This window comes from Lampris incognitus, chromosome 1 (assembly GCF_029633865.1).
Source record: "Lampris incognitus isolate fLamInc1 chromosome 1, fLamInc1.hap2, whole genome shotgun sequence".
Classification (NCBI taxonomy): domain Eukaryota; kingdom Metazoa; phylum Chordata; class Actinopteri; order Lampriformes; family Lampridae; genus Lampris; species Lampris incognitus.
The window spans coordinates 102,717,837-102,738,108 of NC_079211.1; the positions used below are offsets into that span (position 1 = coordinate 102,717,837).

A 20,272-nucleotide genomic window follows, 5' to 3' on the forward strand; every position below is an offset into this window, starting at 1 on the left:
CCATCTGATGTGGCATGGTGGTACGATACTTGATTGTTCATCGATATCCATCTGTGTGGATTCATTTCAGACGTGTCTGTTCAAATTACTTCCACGTTGTACGGAATAATCTTTTTCACGCCACCTTAGATTGGCAGGCAGTATTATCTGTTCCTCACTGCTGTTCTTTCCTCCGTCCACTGTGAGGCGCTTTGGTTGTGCAATGCAGGGTGATGTCAGTGGTCGTGGGTTGCCAAAGAGCTGTCTGTCACAGTGTGCCCAGGGGGAGAGCCCGCATTAAGGCCCCAATCCTCTAACCACTTTACACGGTCACTTAGGTAGCCCACAGCTGTGCCTGAATCAAATATAAAAACCCCAACAATGTTTGGACATAAGTGAATTTTGAAGTAGTCCTTTGTAAAATTTATTCCATCTTTGATGTGGCACAAAAGCTACTCTTTTGACGAGGCCTGGCCTTGGATTGAAGAAGCATGATGACAGCTGTATAATGGAGCTAAAGTTGTCCTCAGATCCCATCTGAATAGTTTGTGTCTCGGGTCTTTGTACTTACTAAGTAAAGGCATAAGCCTCAATTAGGTGCATGGGTCCCTTAGAAACGTGACATTATTGGAAGCAAACAGAAGCGGCTAGGGGAGCGACAGCTGATCAAAGAACTTTTTAAAGCTGTTGTAATTAGGGGCCGAGCCCAAGAGAACTTGCCGCTATTTAAGCTAGCTACTTCTGCTTCAGAGAAATCCCCCACGGGTACCTTATATTCATTTCTAAGGGGACCCAATACGAGAGAGAGCAACCCCTAAGAGATCTGTAGTAATTGGACTACTAAAAGACCCAGTTTATTATCTCAAGGTCCCTAAATACACTGGATAAGATGTGTTGAGGCCAGGAATTAATCTTTTTTTTTTTTGATATACCCCTTATATACCCCTGTAACTTATGGAAAGTGCAAAATTGCTAGAATTTGAACAAAGGGTAGGAGGAACACTGCTTCCTCAAAAAAAGGTTTAATTCATTTAGGAGGCAGCAGAAAACAAAGACTGGCATTTCGGCACATGGCCAATGATGACATTGGTGATGGCCACATGCCAGACTGCAGTCTTCTCTCCTCTCCCCCTTGATGAATTAAACTTTAAAACACAGACACAATCAAGAACATCCTCCCTTTTGTGAGTGGATGACATTTCGCTAAGTTACTGCAGAGCTGTGATCATCCTGGAGCATTTTGGCATCAACAAATCTGGTGAGACACTTCACAAGATGCAGTACTTTAAAAAAAATATTTTTTTGCAAACGTGAGAGGGAGTAACTGTTTTGTTATTGTGAAAATTTAATTTCAACTATGTATCGTCACACCTTGACAAGGAATTTAGAAAAAATATTAATTACTGAAATCACTTTACCCCATGCTCTGTTGATATCCCTCGATTTGTAGATACTCTTAACATTCTTCAATCCTCTATGTCTTCCTACTTTTATATTTCTTGATGTCGAGTGGATTTTAATTAGCGCATCCATCCAAATTAAATTACTCACAAACTTACATGGCAAACAATAATACTTTACTTTTTTGTTTTCAACTTTTATCGTTGTAATTTCATTACAATTCCAGTGAGCTGAGTGCCACATCTTTGCCATCTAGTGAAACGCAGTGCCATCCAATTTTATGGTTTAGTAGTTCTGCCATTTGGCTACGCTACCTGAGCATCACTTTGTTTAGCCCCCTGGAGAATAGAAGGCCTTGACGCCACTCCATCGATTCCATTAGCACACAAAGGCTAGATAGTTATTCATTGTAAACATTAGCTTGTCGTTCACAACGGTGTGCCTAATGGATAACGGGATGTATTACTTTGTGCCATAACATTTAAATAACATTGACAGTCTGAAAAAACAAATACAGATCACCATTTATTGTTCCTTTCCTCTGGAAAATCAGGCATGAAAACGGGTCAGGGGTGAAAAAGGTGAGAAGGATATGACCCTGTAGGGGGGTCTGGGGGCATGGTCCCCTGGAAGAAAATTTTGAACATTTCATATTTAAATGCATCAATCTGGTGCACTTTGAGAGAAAAATCAAGCATAATTACAAGACAGTATGTATATGTTCACATTATGCTATATAAGAAACAAGACTGACAACTTCTCTCATGAAATGCGCAAGAGCGCAGCTTTAATATAGGGTATTCGTGGCAAAACAAGATAGGAATACTAACAACATGTGTATGGGTGTAGTTTATATCTTTTTGGCAGAGAATGCACCATGCGAATCCTTGTTTATTGATCTTCCCGAAGACATCTGACAGATGGAATGAGAGCTCTTATTCTTTCACTCTTATTTTCCCTTCTAGTTTAAGCCACGGCCAATTCCAGCTGCATTTGATGCCTGCATCCACTTGTTTTACAAGAAGAGCATCTTTCTCTCCTAACACACTCATTCTGGAAAAACAATGTTAACGTTAGTAGGGTTAACTTCTAGTTTAATTGATAAGTGGTGGTTGTTCACACTTGGATCTGACGTTACATGTTATACGGATATCTGTCCACTTGAAATCAGATGTGTAAACGAGTGTTTCACAAGTTCAGATAAATAACTTAGACTATAGGCCTAACGTTACCCTAACCCACAGAGTAAAATCGAAAATTGTTTTACACACAACGTTAGGCCTACATACATAGTTGGATTTCAGATTAAAAGGTATCCGGTATTTACAGTTACAATATAGTAGGTTAATAAGTAACATTACGTCCCTTCCACTGACTAACATTACTCAACATAATTCTGTGAATGTAAACTTACACGATGTATTTCGCTACGTTCACCTGCGCTTTAGTGTGATCCTGGAACAGCCAGGCACTAGAGAGCCCCCAGGCTTGCGCCACTCATAAATTGACGGTTACAGTCCAGTTCTTTGACATAAGCCTGTCCTGTGACACATACGCATAGCTAACTTAGAACACAAAAAGCTAGCTAACATTAGCTAGCTAGTGTTAACGTTACGTCAGCCTCCCACCGCACCAGTTCCTCAGTCCACACGTCCTGAAATTGGTTTTAGAGATTTTGAGAATTAGCCAACCGTTAACATTCATCATGTTTCTTTTTGTGGGATAACGTTAGCTATACAACCTAGTCTGCTGCGTATACGGTGTAAGCTAACGTTAGCTAACGTTACCCTACTAACTAACTAGCTAGCTAGCTAGCTAACAATTTTCCACAAGACACAAATCTCTCCACCTGTCTGTGTGGAATATAGCTAACGTATGCGTCGATGACACGTGGATTCTTTATTAAATCTCTAGCTAGTGACAGATTAGCTACCTGAAATCATGTAGGACTAGGCTATGTCAACAGAGCTCCTGAGTAATGTTATACATCAGAAAATATTGAAATGCTCACCAAATTCAGTCAGGCAGGCATCAGTCAGCTAACGTTAGTCCAAAGAGTCGTCTTCCCTCAGCCCCATGGAATGCTCAGCCCCGCGCGCTGCTCCATCAATTGCTTTGGTCAACACAAGCACTCGCTGCACGAGCACTTCACGAACCAATCGGGTAGCGGTACCTTCCCAGAGAAGACTGGTGACGTGAGGCCCCTAGCGCTCGTAGGGGGAATATTTTTGTCAATGAAAAAGGCGAATTCGAATTCGATAGGCCAGCTCACCATGGCTCTGCGCTCTCGTGTATAGCTCCATCTTTATGTCTGGTCCATACACCCCCCCCCCAAAAAACATTTTTTCATCGGATCTACACAATTCACGCAGGTCACCTATTTTGGATTCAAAACAGCAAATTTCGCTGAAAGGTGAGTGATTTTCATGTCTGAAAATACAGGCTTCTTTAGAGGAAAGAACGATGGGGGTCCTATGTGCCACGCTATGGTAGAGCATGGCACCAAGTCCTCCAAGATTAGAGGTTCCCTGTTCCCTGTTCTCTAGGAAGGGCAAAGGATCAAGGTTTTTACTACTAAAACCTGGATACTCTTGGGCACTGATGCCACACAACCTGGAACCACTGCACAAGAGCACAGACCCCCTCAGCTTTTTAAACGGTTGCTAGAAATTCGCTTTACATAACAGATGCAAAGTGGCCTCGGATACACGGCAACAGACAGGCTAATATTTTAAGGCAGCTGTGCATAGAGAGCAAACCCACCTTGTTGCCTCCGTCGTGCATGGCCCAGCCACTGCTCTTCACCCCCAGTGCAGCGTAGAGTTCAGAAGCATTCAGGCAGGTGACAGGGTGGCCGTACACCGAATGGAGGACACCTGGCTCCTCCTGCCGGGGGTCTAGAAGGTACACGCTCTCATCCGCCGACAGGACCGCTAGCGGACACTGCTGCCCCCTGCCAGGCACCAGCACCATTCTTTCCACCTGCCACAATAGAGGACAACCAATATCAATTAATCAATCAGTCAATCAATCAAACTGCATTTATATGGCAAATTTCGTTCATCAAAATGCAATGCAATATTAATGCCAGAAGGGATTGATGGAAGAGCTAAAAAATACCTTTTGCAAATATTACTAACAGCAGCAATTAAATGCATAACAATTAAGTGGTTAAAATCTGACCCTCCAACATACAATTTATGGATTGAGAAAGTATGGGAAATATATCAGATGGAACAAATAACATACTCTTTGAGACTTCAGAAAGATATATTTATTAAAAGGTGGAGCCCGGCCATGGCTATATTGAGACAGTGAAGTGTTCCAGACCCTTGTATACATTCTGTATCATACATGCGTCTCCATCTTCTCAATTCACCTTATCTGTCTATGCATATACACGCAGCCATACCACTACACACATGTGTACACAACTCCCCTCCCTGACCCTGACCTCTCCTTTCCCTTTTTTTTAATATATTTATTCATGTCTTTAATTTATACCGCTATCACAACTAACACTTCAAGCTGAAGTAAAGCGGGGGTTGTTTTTTTTTAATTTATTTATTCTTTTCCTTTTCTTTTTTTTTGGGGGGGGTTCCCTTTTGTTGAAACATTCGTAAACCATGTGGGTACAGCTGAAAAAAACAGCAGGAAAAACTGTGAATTTGGTCGTATAAGTTGTGAAATTGAAATAAAAACTAAGTTAAAAAAAATACAATGCAATGAGCTTTTCATAAGAGCAAGTGAGAAACATTTAAACATGTCAACGATAAGAGCTTTTTAATTTATTTTTTGCGGCACAAACTATTTTGAGTGCATTTTCTTTTGTTTTCTATCATTTCTGTCAATAATGGACAGCAATGGACCCCATAAGCAGTTTTCCATTCCATTGTACTTCCTGTCAGGAAATCAACACAGGTCAATGCTTTTGCTTTCTACACCAATAAACAAGGAAACAACATTAAATATTTTATCACTTATAATTATAGTCATGTGATTTATCTTTATCCTTGGCCTGGTGGCCTAAAGTATACAGAGAAGACAACCAGTCAATTTAGAAGCTGTATGAATGGACACAGAATCTCTCTCTGTAGAGGGGACTCAAATCTCCTGTAGCTGAGGCCTAGTCTGACTCACAGGAAGTAGACTGTAGGTATAAGCCTACCATCGGCCGACTATTTCGGTTGGAATTCTCCTCCCCTTCCGCTATCTGCATGAAACTATTTTCAAAGTCCCCTTTGCTACATGAAACAACAACCTCTGAGCTAGCAACCTACACACTGAAAATAGCAAGTAATTAACCAATGACGGGACTATATGAGTCTTAGATTTAGCCTCTATGTATGTATGCATCCATCTCTATGTGTTGAATCTGATTTTACTACAGTTGCAGGACCACAACAACTAGTGAACGCACATTGGAAAAACCCAGACTGCATCTCGCAAGACTCTCATAGCCAATGTTGATCCATTTTCTGACACGGCTATCGCCAGTCGGGAGTTGATTTGGCACATCTTTTAATTCTGGCAGTGGCATGCGCCACTGACATCGAGTTGACCAATGTACAGAATCGTGCCACTTCACACGAGCTTCTGTAATATCGATTTAATAATGTTCTGCAAAATGTCCGGGTAGTGTAGCGGTTTATTTCGTTGCCTACCAACATGGGGGTCGTCAGTTCAAATACCCCTGTTAACTCAGACTTGGTCGGGCGTCCCTACTGACACAATTGGCTGTGTCTGCTGGTGGGAAACTGGATGTGGCTATGTGTCCTGGTCGCTGCACTAGCGCCTCCTCTGGTCAGTCAGGGTGCCTGATCGTGGGGGAGGGGGAACTGGGGGGACTAGCATGATCCTCCCACGTGCTACATCCCCCTGGTGAAACTCCTCACTGTCAGGTGAAAAGAAGCAGCTGGTGACTCCACATTTATCAGAGGAGGGATGTGTTAATCTGCAGCCCTCCTTGGATCAGCGGAGGGGGTGGAGCACCGGCCAGGACAGCTCAGAAGAGTGGGGTAATTGACCAAGTACAATTGGGAGAAAAAGAGGGGGAGGTACGTTCTGCAATCGCTACATACAGCTATTAAATCATCTGTGGTTTTAGCAACTCCAGTGAACCCTGCCAAAGTTCAAATATAAATGTAATTTGTTTTCTATAACAATTCTTAAAGGCAATGAATACACAAAAGTCAAGTTGGTCTACTGTGTAGTGTGCATGTTTTTATACGTAGGCTCACTTGTACTCCTTGTCAGGGGGTCATCATGGGATTTTGTGATGTGTCTAACAGAATCCATTAAGTGGCCGTCCCATCAGCTTTGTTTTCAGAGTTGGCACTTTTTTACCATATCACTCAACATATGAAGACTTTCTGTCAGAAACGTAGCATGTTGAGTTAGGTGTGTTAAGGCTGTTGGGCCAAGCTCAGATGGTGCAGGTTGCTCTTGCTCTACATGATTTTGGTGTTTTTCAGCTGATGCCCCCATGGGAACTTCTGTGTTCTAAGGCACAGTTTGAAATTCTTCAGAATCAATATTGGTGGCAATAAACTGAAGGTGTAATTTGTCTATTGGTGGAAATTAAATATTCATGACGGAGGTGTAAAATGGCAATAACATCACTTCTACAAGCCTCTTCCCATACAAACAACCATATTGTAGATGCACAGGGGCACAAAGTAGCAGACTACACCATATACTCACAGTCTTGGGTAGTTGTGCCTGGCAGAGGGTCCTCCAGTAGCCGTGGTCATCAGGGCAGTCTAGTCGAACATCTGGCCCAATGGCGGAGGCCAGAGTGGGGCTGTCTGGGCTCAGGGCCAGGGTCTGGATCCTACCTGGGCTCTGATAGTGATGGATGGGCTCCCCGCCAGTCTCTACGCTCCACAGATCCACACAGCCTACCCTCAAGACAACACCACATTAAACACATCATCAAATTATGAGACTGAGTCATGCCCACACAGAATATGATCGAATTCTCCGGTTTGGTCGGGCGTCCCTACTGACACAACTGGCGCCTGTTCGGGGGGGAGGGAGAACTTGGGGGAATAGCGTGATCCTCCCATGTGCTACGTCCCCCTGGCGAAACTCCTCACTGTCAGGTGAAAAGAAGCGGCTGGCGACTCCACATGTATCGGAGGAGGCATGTGGTAGTCTGCAGCCCTCCCCGGATCAGCAGAGGGGGTGGAGCAGTGACTGTGACGTCTTGGAAAAGTGGGAGTAATTGGCCGGGTGCAATTGGGGAGAAGAAAAAAGAAAAGAAAATGTGATCGAATTCAAAGAAAAACCTTACTAGGAGCCTGTAAATTCATATACATTCACAAGTCCAATACTCAATGGGTATTAAGAAAAATCACATACCATCCCCATTTTATGGTCATTGCAAAGTACTGCCCTTCATACTTGCATGGAATTTAATTTCAACTGGAATTCATTGTTGAACGGATCTGAGAGAACAGAACTTTGTACCTGAATGCACCTTCCTCGTCTTTGTACTGTTTTAGTCTTACACTGTTGTCCTAGTCACTGTTTTGTGATGTCTATTGTGCTATTGTAAAACTAATGTATTCCTATTCTAGCACTCCTTGTGATGACAAGTTCTACTGCACATTAACAGACCTGTGGGAAGCAACTCTTGTGTCAATCCAACACCCGTATGACTGAAATAACAATAAGCAGACTTGTGTATAGCAGGTACACCCACCTGGGGCTTGCTGGAAAAGTGTTTACATGGTGCGAGGACAACTCAGCGGTTAAAATGCCATGCCAACACAGGCATAAACCACAAAGTATGAAATGTCAAGGTATAAAAGGCTCTTTCGTTTAGGTGCCATGCATTGTCTTGATTTTTATATAAACTCTCCTTTTACAAGAGAAGATAAACTCTATTCGTCCCCATTGAAAAACTGCATTAAGGAGCAGTGAGGAGACATAAAAACAGTACACCACCGCAGATTCAAAGAGTGCCAGAGGAAACACAATATAAAGACATACAGGGCTGTGGAAAAAAGTATGTCCCCCCTTCCTGATTTCCTCTATTTTTGTGCATTTGTCACACTGAATGGTTTCAGATGTAATATAAAACAAGGAGAACCCGAGTAAACAGCAAATACAGTTTTTAAATGATCACTTCATTTATTGAAGGAAAAAAGTTATTCAACACCCATATCGCCCCACCCCTGTGAAAAAATTAATTGCCCCCTGAACATTATAACTGGTTGTGCCACCTTTAGCAGCAACAACTGCAACCAAATGCGTCCTATAATTGGAGATCAGTCTTTCACATCACTGTGGAGGAATTTTTGCCCAGTCTTCTTTGTTGGATTGCTGTAATTCAGCAACATTGGAGGGTTTTTGCGAATGAATTGCTCGTTTAAGGTCCTGGGGTTCGAGTCAGGACTTTGACTAGGCCACTCCAAAATCTCAATTTTGTTTCTTTTGAGCCATTCTGAGGTGGATTTACTCTCATTGTCCTGCTGCATAACCCAATTACACCTCCGCTTCAGATCACATACTGATGACTGGACATTCTCCTTCAGAACTTTCTGGTAAAGAACAGAATTCATGGTTCCTTCAGTGATGGCAAGTCTTCCAGGCCCTGAGGCAGCAAAGCATCCCCACACCATCACACTACCTCCACCATGTTTGAGTGTTGGTATGATGCTCTTATTGTGAAATGTGGCATTTGCCTTATGCCAGACATTTTGGGACGGGTGTCATCCAAAAATTTCCACTTTTGACTCGTCTGTCCAGAGCATTATCCCAAAAGGCTTGTGGGTCATCAATGTGCTTTTTTTTGCAAATGTGAGACGAGCACTAATGTTCATCCTAGTTAGCAGTGTTTTGTGCCTCGCAACTCTCCCATGAATTCCATTTTTGTGCAGTCTCTTTCTTATTGTCGAAACATGAACAATGACCTTAGCTGAGGCCAGAGAGGCCTGCAGTTCTTTAGATGTTGTCCGGGTTTTTTTTTTGGGACTTCCTTGATGAGTCGTCGCTGCCCCCTTGGAGGAATTTTGGCCAGTCCTGGTAAGATTCACAAGTTACAAGTTTTCTCCATTTGGAGACAATGGCTCTCATTGTGGTTTGCTGGAGTCCCAGAGCCTTAGAAATTATTTGTAACCCTTTCCAGACTGATATATCGCAATAACTGTTTTTCTCATCTCTTCTGGAATTTATTTTGATGGTGGCATCGCATGGTGCTTGTTGAGACCTTGTAGCCTACTTCAAATAAGTAAGGTAAGGTTATATATAATTCATGGTTGGATTCAACAGGGCTGGCAGTAATCAAGCCTGGGTATTTCTGCTCTAATCTAATTCAATGATCAATTAAATTTGGTTAATTGGTTGATTGAGTAACTTGGGCTATTAATTTTTCACACAGGGTCAGTTGGTGTTGGATAACTTTTTTTCCTTGAATAAATATCATTTGGGGGGCGTCCGGGTAGCGTAGTGGTCTATTCCATTGCCTACCAACACGGGGATCACCGGTTCGAATCCCCGTGTTACCTCCGGCTTGGTCAGGCATCCCTACAGACACAATTGGCTGTGTCTGCGGATGGGAAGCCCGATGTGGATGTGTCCTGGTTGCTGCACTACTACCTCCTCTGGTCGGTTGGGGCACCTGTTCAGGGGGGAGGGAGAACTGGGGGGATTCTCCCATGCGCTACGTCCCCCTGGTGAAACTCCTCACTGTCAGGTGAAAAGAAGTGGCTGGCAACTCCACATGTATCGGAAGAGGCATGTGGTAGTCTGCAGCCCTCCCCAGATTGGCAGAGGGGGTGGAGCAGTGACCAGGACAGCTCGAAAGAGTGGGGTAATTGGCCAGATAAAATTGGGGAGAAAAAGGGAGGGAGGGGGGGAGGGGGGGGGGAAGTACAAATAAATAAATAAATAGCATTTAATCAGTGAATTTTGGGTTTACTCGGGTTCTCTTCGTCTATATTACATTTTTTATGAAGATCTGAAACAATTAAGTGTGACAAATATGTAAAAATAGTGGAAATTAGAGAGGGGGCAAATACTTTTTCAAGGCACTGTAGCTACTTTACCAAGTATACATAATGTGATGTGTGACGATACCTTTCTAAAATAATACCCTATCAAGCTGAGCAATACACAGACTGAGCATCAGTATTCAATCCATCCATCCATGATCCAAACCGCTTATCCTGCTCTCAGGGTTGCTGGAGCCTATCCCAGCAGTCATTGGGCGGCAGGCAGGGAGACACCCTGGACAGGCCACCAGGCCATCACAGGGCCGACAGACAGACAGACAAACAAACACACACACACACACAATTTAGTATGGCCGATTCACCTGACCTACATGTCTTTGGACTGTGGGAGGAAACCCACACAGGCACAGGAAGAACATGCAAACTCCACACAAAGGATGACCCGGGACAATCCCCAAGGTTGGACTACCCCTGGGCTCAAACCCAGGACCTTCTTGCTGTGAGGCGACTGCGCCAACAACTGCGCCACCGTGCCGCCTCAGTATTCAACCACTGTTTACATTTATATATTACATAAAAACAGACATACCCACAAATCCAATTTGCAATGTCAAATTGATTCTTCCCTGAAATTTCCCTTTAATCCTTTTGGGTCTGGACCAACTGAGTATTATACAACTCACCATCCTCATACGCTGCCACAGCCACAGTGCTGTTGACCTGGACATGACTGACATGTGGCCTGGGATCTGTGTTAGCAGACAGGCTGTTGGCTTTCAGGAAGGTGGCAGCTGAGTCCCAGTGGAGGGTATCCCACAGTCTGACATCACCGGACGTGTACCTGGGACATATAAAAATGGGTCAGGCGAGGCTGCCAACAAAACCAAACTCAACCAGGCCATCCTGGAATTACATTTTGATTGGGACGTGTTAGTCCCTTGATCTTAACCTCTGTACTCTCTCAGTCTAGTGTCTAATAAAGCAAAAAATATCTAATCCTAACAGTCTAATAGTTAACTGCGGTAGTGGTGTGTGGTTTAGCCTCGGCTGCAAGCAGAGAGAGGGAGCGTGGCTCGCAGGAGAGCAGAGGCAATAGGGAGTCTGATTAGTGATCAGCCTCAGGTGTGTCAAACTAACCGACTGTCCTTTATATACTGCAGTGAAGCTGTGTCCTGGCCCGACTGACTGACAGACAAACAAACAAACAAACAAACAAACAAACAAACACGTGGGCGAAGGCAAAACCAGGGAGAAGGGAGTTGTGCCACTCCTCCACTCTGAAGGAAGAGAACGAGGCGGCTCCATCACCAGAGCACACCGGCCCTGTGCAGGAAAAGAGAGACTGAGACGCTGATGAATAAACACCTGTGTTATTGCCGTGAAACTGTGTCCTTGGGCTCTATCTTACACCCAGTCCAAAGCGGTACCAAGCACAACTGAAGTGTCTTTGCTAGTCTCAGACCGATGCAGTTGTCATTTTTCCTGTCCAGCAGCCACGTTGTTTAAAAAGCAAATGTACTTGCACCCGTCTGAGCGTCTGTGGGTGTGCTGGTCTTAAAATGAGGTGTGGGGGCAGGCACATTGTTGGCGCATTGCCATCTTGAAGCAGCGGGAAGTGATTGTGCGACTGACTGACAAAAACCTGATCTTAAGTCAATGGCGCAGTATTTTACTGTTAATTAACGGGTGCATTATCAAAAATATGTGCCTGTATGCGAGGGTCTAAGGACAGGATGTTGTGTTGCCGTAAAGCCCCTTGAGACAAATTTATAATTTGTGATATTGGGCTATACAAATAAAATTGACTTGACTATATAGGCGGGTGCACTACAAGTGATATTTAAAAAAAAAAAAGAAAGCCATCATTATAATAGCAATCTGCCAGGGTGCAAGCACACCTGGCTTTCACAGAGAATGGGATGTGACACATTGGTTTATTTCATCTTACGCTGAAAACACACTTATGATTACTTAAGAGAAAGTACAACCTCTATGAGCCATGTGCCTTACTTGGTGCTCAGATTTGCCATTAAACTAGCATAAGTGGATTTGGACAAACGCTAAATGCACTTGGATCGTTAAAATATAGCCCCAAGTCCCCATCCGAACCCACCCAGTGCCGTAGTCTTGTCACAGTGGTGGCCCATATGGGTGAAGAGAGATGGAGCACCTCTTCTCGCTTTTTTTCCACACTGGATTTAACCAAGGGCTATTGGCATATTCCCTTATCGCCAGAGTCTAAGGAAAAAATGACCTTCTCTACACTGGACGGTTTGTACCAGTTTGTGACACTTCCATTCGGGCTGTTCGGGGCTCAAGCCATGTTCCATTACCTCATGGTCCGGGGCGGTGGGAGTTACGGTATCTGGGGGTACCACTTAGGCGGCGGGCTGGTGCGTCCCCAGATAGATGAGACTGCAGCAACTGCGGCCAGCCCAAGGCCCAAGACGAAAAAGCTGGTATGGGCAATCCTGGAATTGGCCTGTGACTACAGGCGGTTCATCCCCGCCTTTGCAGAGCTGACCAGTCCCCTGACCAACCTCACCCCAAAGACTGCCTCAGATCTGGTCTAGTGGACGGAGCACTGTCAGGTGGCACTCGAGAGGGTTAAACAAGCTCTCTATGGAGAGCCGCTGCTCCACACTCTCGACTTCTCTCTCCCTTTTATCTTGCAGACTGACGTGTTGGACAGAGGGCTGGGGGCCGTTTTGACCCAGTTAGTCCATGGGCCAGACGATATTTCGGTACACTCAAGGTGGCAAAACTTACTTATAATTTTTGAAAGGATCCATGTCTGTAGATGATATTTTGGTATGATAACCATTCCTGAGTGGCAGCTGTATCACAGTTATTAGCTCATGAAGTTAACCACCCGCTAAACTAAATTGCATTTTAGACGCTGGTGCATATCCTGGTTTAGCCTCATGGTCAGGACATTTTTCAATGTTCTATAATATTGTCTTTGGTATCATTTTAAAGGGGACCTTCTTAGCTTTCATTCAAGCCCTGTTGTGGATATTTCTCACAAATATAGAGGTCACTTGAGCTCTTCAACCCGTCAATAACACGCATCTTTCTGCAATTTTCGCCTAAACTATATACTTTCTTTTAGCCCTGTGGCATCTAGGAATATCAGGGACACAAAACACAAAAACTGGAATACTCACAGGACTGTAAAGATTCAGAAAATGTATAATATACCTATACTATTTCATTGTGTGAGGTGATTGTGAGCCTTAAATGAGAACTAGACCAAAGCCAGTTAGGTCACAAACTGGTCTCTATACATTTGTTTAAATACACAATCAAAATACATGATAAAAAGGAATACCATAGTGAGGTAATGAACTATTTTAATATTTTAAACAACATTGACATTTACATATACTTAGTCAATGATACATGTAATCCCATATCATTAGTGGGTATATGTAATGGTAATGGGTAGGGTAATGGGTATATGTGAATATGGTTACATTATTGTTATCAAGCTCTGGGTAACCAAGTCCAGAATCAACATCCTGTGCATCAATAGACTACTACCACAGTAATACCATCAGAATCCTCACACTGTCATTCATCAAACTGCTCGTTTCTCTCATCATCTGACTCCCCAAGTTCAAAGTCCAGTTCTGGACCATCCTGCTGTTTTTGGTTACTGCAGGTCTGTAACCTGCACATGTCTGTGCATGGAAGTCCATTTGACAGGCACATGCAGCTTGGCATTTTGCATGAATGCACACACTTGCATGTTAGCATTTCCAAGACCACATCTGGTGCAGGTGGGGAGCGCATCCAGTAAATGGCCAGCTTGCCTTCATCGTCTGTCCATCCATACTCAGTAGGGCTTGGCACCACAGGGTTAGCCTGCAGACAGCACTTCCATATTGCTGCCTGATAGTTGGCTCGTTGAACATGCATAAAGAGACAGTCTCTACATGGTGGCAGCTGGCTGGACTCAACCTCTCCCCTTTTGGTGCAGAAGAGCTGGTAACGCAGTTTGTTCACCTCAGCAGTGCTGCTATTAGCAACATACATCCGACAGGTGAACTGCTCAATTTTCTGGAACAGCTCATCACTCACATTCCATGTCTGTCCCAGTTGACTAAAAGTCTCTTGGCAGGAAGTGTGCTTTCTCACTATCTTCAGGGCATTCAGCTTCCCTCGACCAGCGAATGCACTGACAGTGTCGCAGCCTGTGAAGGCATGTAAGCCAATTAGGCTGTCACAGATGCTGTCTCCAAGTGAACTTGCCAGTTTGGTGATGTCGACAAACCGTGTGCGGTTCTGAGTCCCACACTTCTGGTAGATGGGACAGGTGATGTCCTTCTGGAAGCCAAGACAAAGCACCATGACATCAGTGTCCTCAGCTGTGATGATAACTGACTTTGAGCCCGCATTTGCTGCATGCAATGCATGCAGGAGCAGACGGGTGTCAGCTTCTTCATGTGTGGAGTGCAGTTCTGCTGCTTCCTCACACCCATCTTCTGTCAACTTGTAGCAGGTTTCCTCACAGGTCATGTACAACACCTTGCCATGCAGCATAGCTCTGTATCGTGGGAGTTTCCACTCTTCCACCAGAAACTTGATGAGACTGGTCTTGTTGGAGGAACTGCACAGAAATTTTCTCCACTGCTGGACGTGGTGTCACCCTGCAAGATTCTTGTACTGGAGAGTGATGTCTCCACCCCGGTTCAGTCGTTCAGCATCTTTGATCGAAGTCTGGTGATAGACATCAAAAACAACATCAATCCTCCCACTCTGTGCTCCCTCATGGAGGACCTGGGTCAAGGCTGACTCTGCCACCTGTGCAAAGGTTTTGTTGTTGCCATTCATTTTTTGGACCAGGCTCATCCCATCAATGATGGAAGTAGATGGGATTGGGATGTCTTCTGCAGGAGATACATTCTTTTCAAGCTCTCTGGCAAGTGCAGCCTTGTTTGTTTTTCGTAAGGACCCATCAGCATTTGCCAGTGCCCATGGTAGTGGGCCCAATGGGTAGGCAAGGACATCCTTCAGATTCACCTTCCTGCTTTCAGCCACCAGGATCATGTGACTGAAAAGGTTTCTATCTGCCTTCAGAACCACATCCTGTGCTTTCTTTCCATGAGCTTGTTTTGTGCTGACATTGGAGAATGTTTTCAGACTTTGCTTGGTCATCTTGTCGTGGAATTTCACAGGTGGTGGGTCTGCATCTAACCTTGTTTGCTGGTATGCTTGGTAGGCCTCTTCTCCTTTCTCAAGAGCTCTCAAGAGATCTATGGTCACATCAGGTGGAGCCATGTTGCCAGTGGAGAGGCTAACCAAATCAATCTCATCAGGGGACATAGGATTGAGCCAGTTATTCTCCATAAGGTCCATGAGAGACTGGACATCTGCTTCATCTCTCTTGATCCTTGGACTCTGTAGATCTGGATGAGACAATTTGCACCTGCCTTGACCTGTCAGGTCTCTCAGCTGTCTGAGGTACATGCTTCTATACTCAGCTGTGAGATAATATTTGGTCACAGCTCCTGGCTTCAAGCTGAATCCCTTTGTCCCTCCAGCTGTTTGGGTGTCTTTGTTCACCGTTTCTTCTATAGCTTGGTCAACAGGGATTCGGCCAAAGGGATTGGTGGAGCCCAGTTGGACTGAGAAGCCTCCTTCCATGAATTCTGTGTACACATCTGGGTGTGTGATGGGCAGCTCAGACATCTGGGCGTAGTAGTAGGGGAGGTAGCGTGCATAATTCATCCTGTCATAAGCAAAGCACCATGGGATCATTGCTCGAATGCTAGCCAAGTGTAGCATCCAGTCTCCCTCTCTGGATGCTCGGATGAGCCCCAACAAGATTTCAAGCATGCCCAAATAGGACATCCAGAAGTTCGAGAGGCTGCCGTTTCCACCTCTAAGGAACTCACGGTAGACTTCAAATAGATCCATGATGCGTGTACAAGAGCTGTTCTCGAGGACCTCCTTCAAAGCATGTTGTGAGACTTCTTTCCCAAGGCTGTCAATGGTCTTCAGTGTCTCATTCAGGTGAACCATGTCATTCCTGTGAGTTTCTTCCAACCAGGACAGGAAACCATTCAAGGTCAGTCGCATGAGAGCCTCATACAGGAGCTTGTGTAGTCGCACTGCCCTGTTGTACTTGCCGCCATCCATAACACCAGCAATTGAGCCTTCTGCAATCATGCCAGACTCAATGCAGAGGTCTTTGAGTCCAGCATCTTGGAAACGCTTTCCTATTATTGCCAGCAGTGTGCAGATGGTGTGGAATACCCCAAGCCTAACGATGATATCATGGAACTTGTCATGGTGTTTCCATGTGATCTCGACAGCCTTCGCATACAGGGCTTGGTCAAAGACACAGACAATCTTCCTCAGGCCTAAGCACTGCATGATGCTCAGTGACTGGTTAAGCACCTCGTTGACAGTAGACATTTGTGTCGCTGGAGCATTGATGGTAGACAGATAGCCTATATTGTCGGGGATGACCGTCATCTCTCCTCGAGTCAGGATGTTGAAGCCTGTCCAGCTGCTGACTGACTGTTCTTCTTGTTGTGACATGCGTGCTAGGACCCAAAGAAGGTTTTTCTCTCTGGCAAGCTTAGTATTGGCTGCAGTATCGGCATCTGACTTTTTGCTTTGTGGTGGCCCTACCCGTTGTCCAGCATTGTAAGTTGGTAACATTGGTGGGGGTCCATCAATGCTTCTCTTCTTTGTTTTGGGAACAGTGGGCATGGGTTGGACAGGAAGTGGGTTGACTGGCTTTGCTTGCACAGCAATCCCATTGACTCTGTGAGATGTTCCCTCACCACTGACAGTTTCTTCAAGACGGTCGATATTGTCCCAGGCTAAAGTTGTGAATATGCCAGGATGGATGTTAGCTGGAAGGGCAATGCCACTCCCTGATGATGAGAGTTTCTGGAGACACAGGGCAGTGTTGATCTCTTCCATCTGTGAATAGGACACACTGTGACCAAGTCGGTTGAGGATGTTTATCAACTCTACATTTCCTGTCAACGATTTGACACTGAATGGCAGAACAATGTGCTTGGAAGGCTTGGTATTTCCACATGTCACTGCATATACTATGTCATGGCCAAATGACTGCTGAAGGCACTGCACTCTCTGGGATGCATGATCAGGATCCTTTGAGCCTGTGAGTAGAGAGTACAGGAAGATAATGAGCGACTCTGGAATGGTAGGACATTCTGCTTCTGGTTTGACTTCAGGCGGCCAGGTTTGAGGAACATCTTGACTTTTAATGTCTGCTCTCAATTTGATGGCTGCTTTGGCTATAACATCTTGTGCACTGACACTTTTCAGGGTCTGCAGCTCCCTTTTGAGAGACTGATTTTCTTTGGCAAGTTCCCTCATGGACAAGTTATCGGGATAGAGGAGGAATTTTCCTTTCTCATCAGGGAATATCTGCAAGGCTCCAGCAAACTCACTCTCCAGGTTTTGCCTTATGTGCTTCTTGGTTGATTCCTTGACTTGGGCAATACCTTGGGAGTTCATTGAAGCTACCAGTCTAGAAGAGAGATCAGTCATTGTCATCACTTGAGGATTGCCAAAAAGCTCCATCCTGATGAAGAGGAACAGCTCATTGTATGCCTTATTCACAGCAGCTTCATACTGGGCTGCAGCATCATCATCTTCATTGCTGGCAACCTCTCCTTTGGAAACCTCTTCTTTGGTGTAAAGTCTATAGCATGACCTGTGGTAGTGCCCTTCAGCTGCTACAAGGTCTCTACTCACAATGGCAAGGATTCTGCTGTCCCTTTTCTTTGTGGCTGCACTCCTGATCTTTGCATCAGCTCGCAGTTCTCGACACTGCACCAGTACTTCTCTCGTATTCTGTCTCTTGGAATATTTGCTGTTTTTCTGACAAAATATGCACTCTGCATCATAAGTCCTAGATGTACTTGGAGCATGTCGAGCTACTCTCTTAGATTGTTTCTCTTCAGCAGAGACACAACTTTTCTTTTCTTTTGCAAGGAGGCCATCAAGAATTGGCTTCATAGTGAAGATACTGCGACACTTTCTGTGGTAGTAGATTGCTGGAATCTGTCCCTCAGGAATGTCTTTTGCCAGTTTCAAAACTGGTGCATGATTTCGTATCTGAGCTGCCCTGAGCAGAGTTCTCCATGAGTCGACACTTTGTAGTGAAACCAGCTTATCTGTATCATCAGAACAGTGGATAATGCACTCCACCCGTGGGCGCTTTGGTATTGGGTAAAAACTTGCTTGTTCACCAGTGGCCATATTCAGTCAGTTTTCACCTGCCGCATACAAACAAATACATGTAACTTAGTTGTATGAACACTACTAAAACAAAGTTTACTTTGCTTCACCAGCGTCATATTACCATTATTTATCTTACATAGTCACAAATAGATACATTACCTAGTTGCTATGCAACAGCAGTATTTTGTCCACATGAGGCTGCTAAAATCAACACAAGATGAAAGTTCCTCGTAGCCACTTTAACTAATCATATTAACATATACATTAAAAGAACATGCTAACATTATGGGAAATTAGCTTACAATCTTCTCCAGAGTGAGACAAGAAGATAGATACCAGTTTCCTCTATATGTGTTTAGTAGAAAGCTATCTGGCTGCACGTTAGCCTAGCTTAGCACAATAAATGGAAGTACACAGTACTGGTTATCCTTGGTTGTTGGCCAACTAAGAACTGTCCCAGAGTTTAAGCTAGGCTAATCAGTACCAGGGGTGTTGAAATGCTATATTTGTAAAAATCTGGGCAAATACACAATCGTGAGAGGCACAGAAACAGGTTTCCTGAAAGAAAAATGAAATAGCTGCTCATTTGGAAAGGTTATCATGTATTATTTTACTTCTGTTAGTGTACCAAATAAAATGGCACCAGTGAAGTTGTGTCACCTTGGGTGATATCGATATCTGGTCTGACCCATGGACTAACTGGCTTTGGTCTAGTTAGTTTCTTAGTAATAATGCCCTTCTAATTTAAGGTTCACAATCACCTCACACAATGAAATAGTATGGGTATATTATACATTTCCTGAATCTTTACAGTCCTGTGAGTATTCCAGTTTTTGTGTTTTGTGTCCCTGATATTCCTAGATGCCACAGGGCTAAAAGAAAGTATATAGTTTAGGCGAACATTGCAGAAAGATATGTGTTATTGACGGGTTGAAGAGCTCAAGTGACCTCTATTATTTGTGAGAAATATCCACAACAGGGCTTGAATGAAAGCTAAGAAGGTCCCCTTCAAAATGATACCAAAGACAATATTATAGAACATTGAAAAATGTCCTGACCATGAGGCTAAACCAGGATATGCACCAGCGTCTAAAATGCAATTTACTTTAGGGGGTGGTTAACTTCATGAGCTGATAACTGTGATACAGCTGCCACTCAGGAATGGTTATCATACCAAAATATCATCTACAGACATGGATCCTTTCAAAAATTGAAAGTAAGTTTTGCCACCATGAGTGTACCGAAATAGGAAATTTTGGGCTCTGGCCCATGGACTAAGTAGGTGGAGGGAGTCAATTGCCCGGTGCTGTACATCGGTCACCCGTTGGCAGAGAGGGAGATGAAGTACAGCACTGTAGAAAAGGAGTGCCTGGCCATCACATGGGTGGTTGGCGCACTCCGCTTCTACCTCCTTGGGTGCTCATTCACCCCCTGTTCGGATCATGCCCTGCTCCAGTGGCTCCACTGCATGAAGGATGCCAATGCAAAGTTCAAGGTGATCCATAGGCTGGGGGAGCAGATGCTCATGGCGGACGGCAGGTGGCTGTCGCCTAAATTGGGAGTATGTGGTAGAGGGGTGTGGTTTAGCCTTGGCTGCAAGCAGAGAGCGGACGCAATAGTCCAGTGTTTCTCAACCCAGTCCTCAAGGAACCCCTGTCCTGCATATTTTCTTTGCAACCCTGAATAGGTACCTGTTTGTA

At 44.4% G+C, this 20,272-nt stretch overlaps 1 protein-coding gene across 1 annotated transcript in view; it reads right to left on the reverse strand.

Moving 5' to 3' along the window:
- Positions 1-20,272, reverse strand: part of fbxw8 (F-box and WD repeat domain containing 8) — a 56,415-nt gene that overhangs the window by 25,878 nt on the left and 10,265 nt on the right. Inside the window, exons 5-7 of the mRNA XM_056288290.1 lie at positions 11,024-11,181; positions 7,084-7,280; positions 4,144-4,362 (exon numbers count right to left, since the gene is read on the reverse strand). Coding sequence (XP_056144265.1) covers positions 4,144-4,362; positions 7,084-7,280; positions 11,024-11,181 — 574 coding nt within the window. The remainder of the gene's footprint in view (positions 1-4,143; positions 4,363-7,083; positions 7,281-11,023; positions 11,182-20,272) is intronic.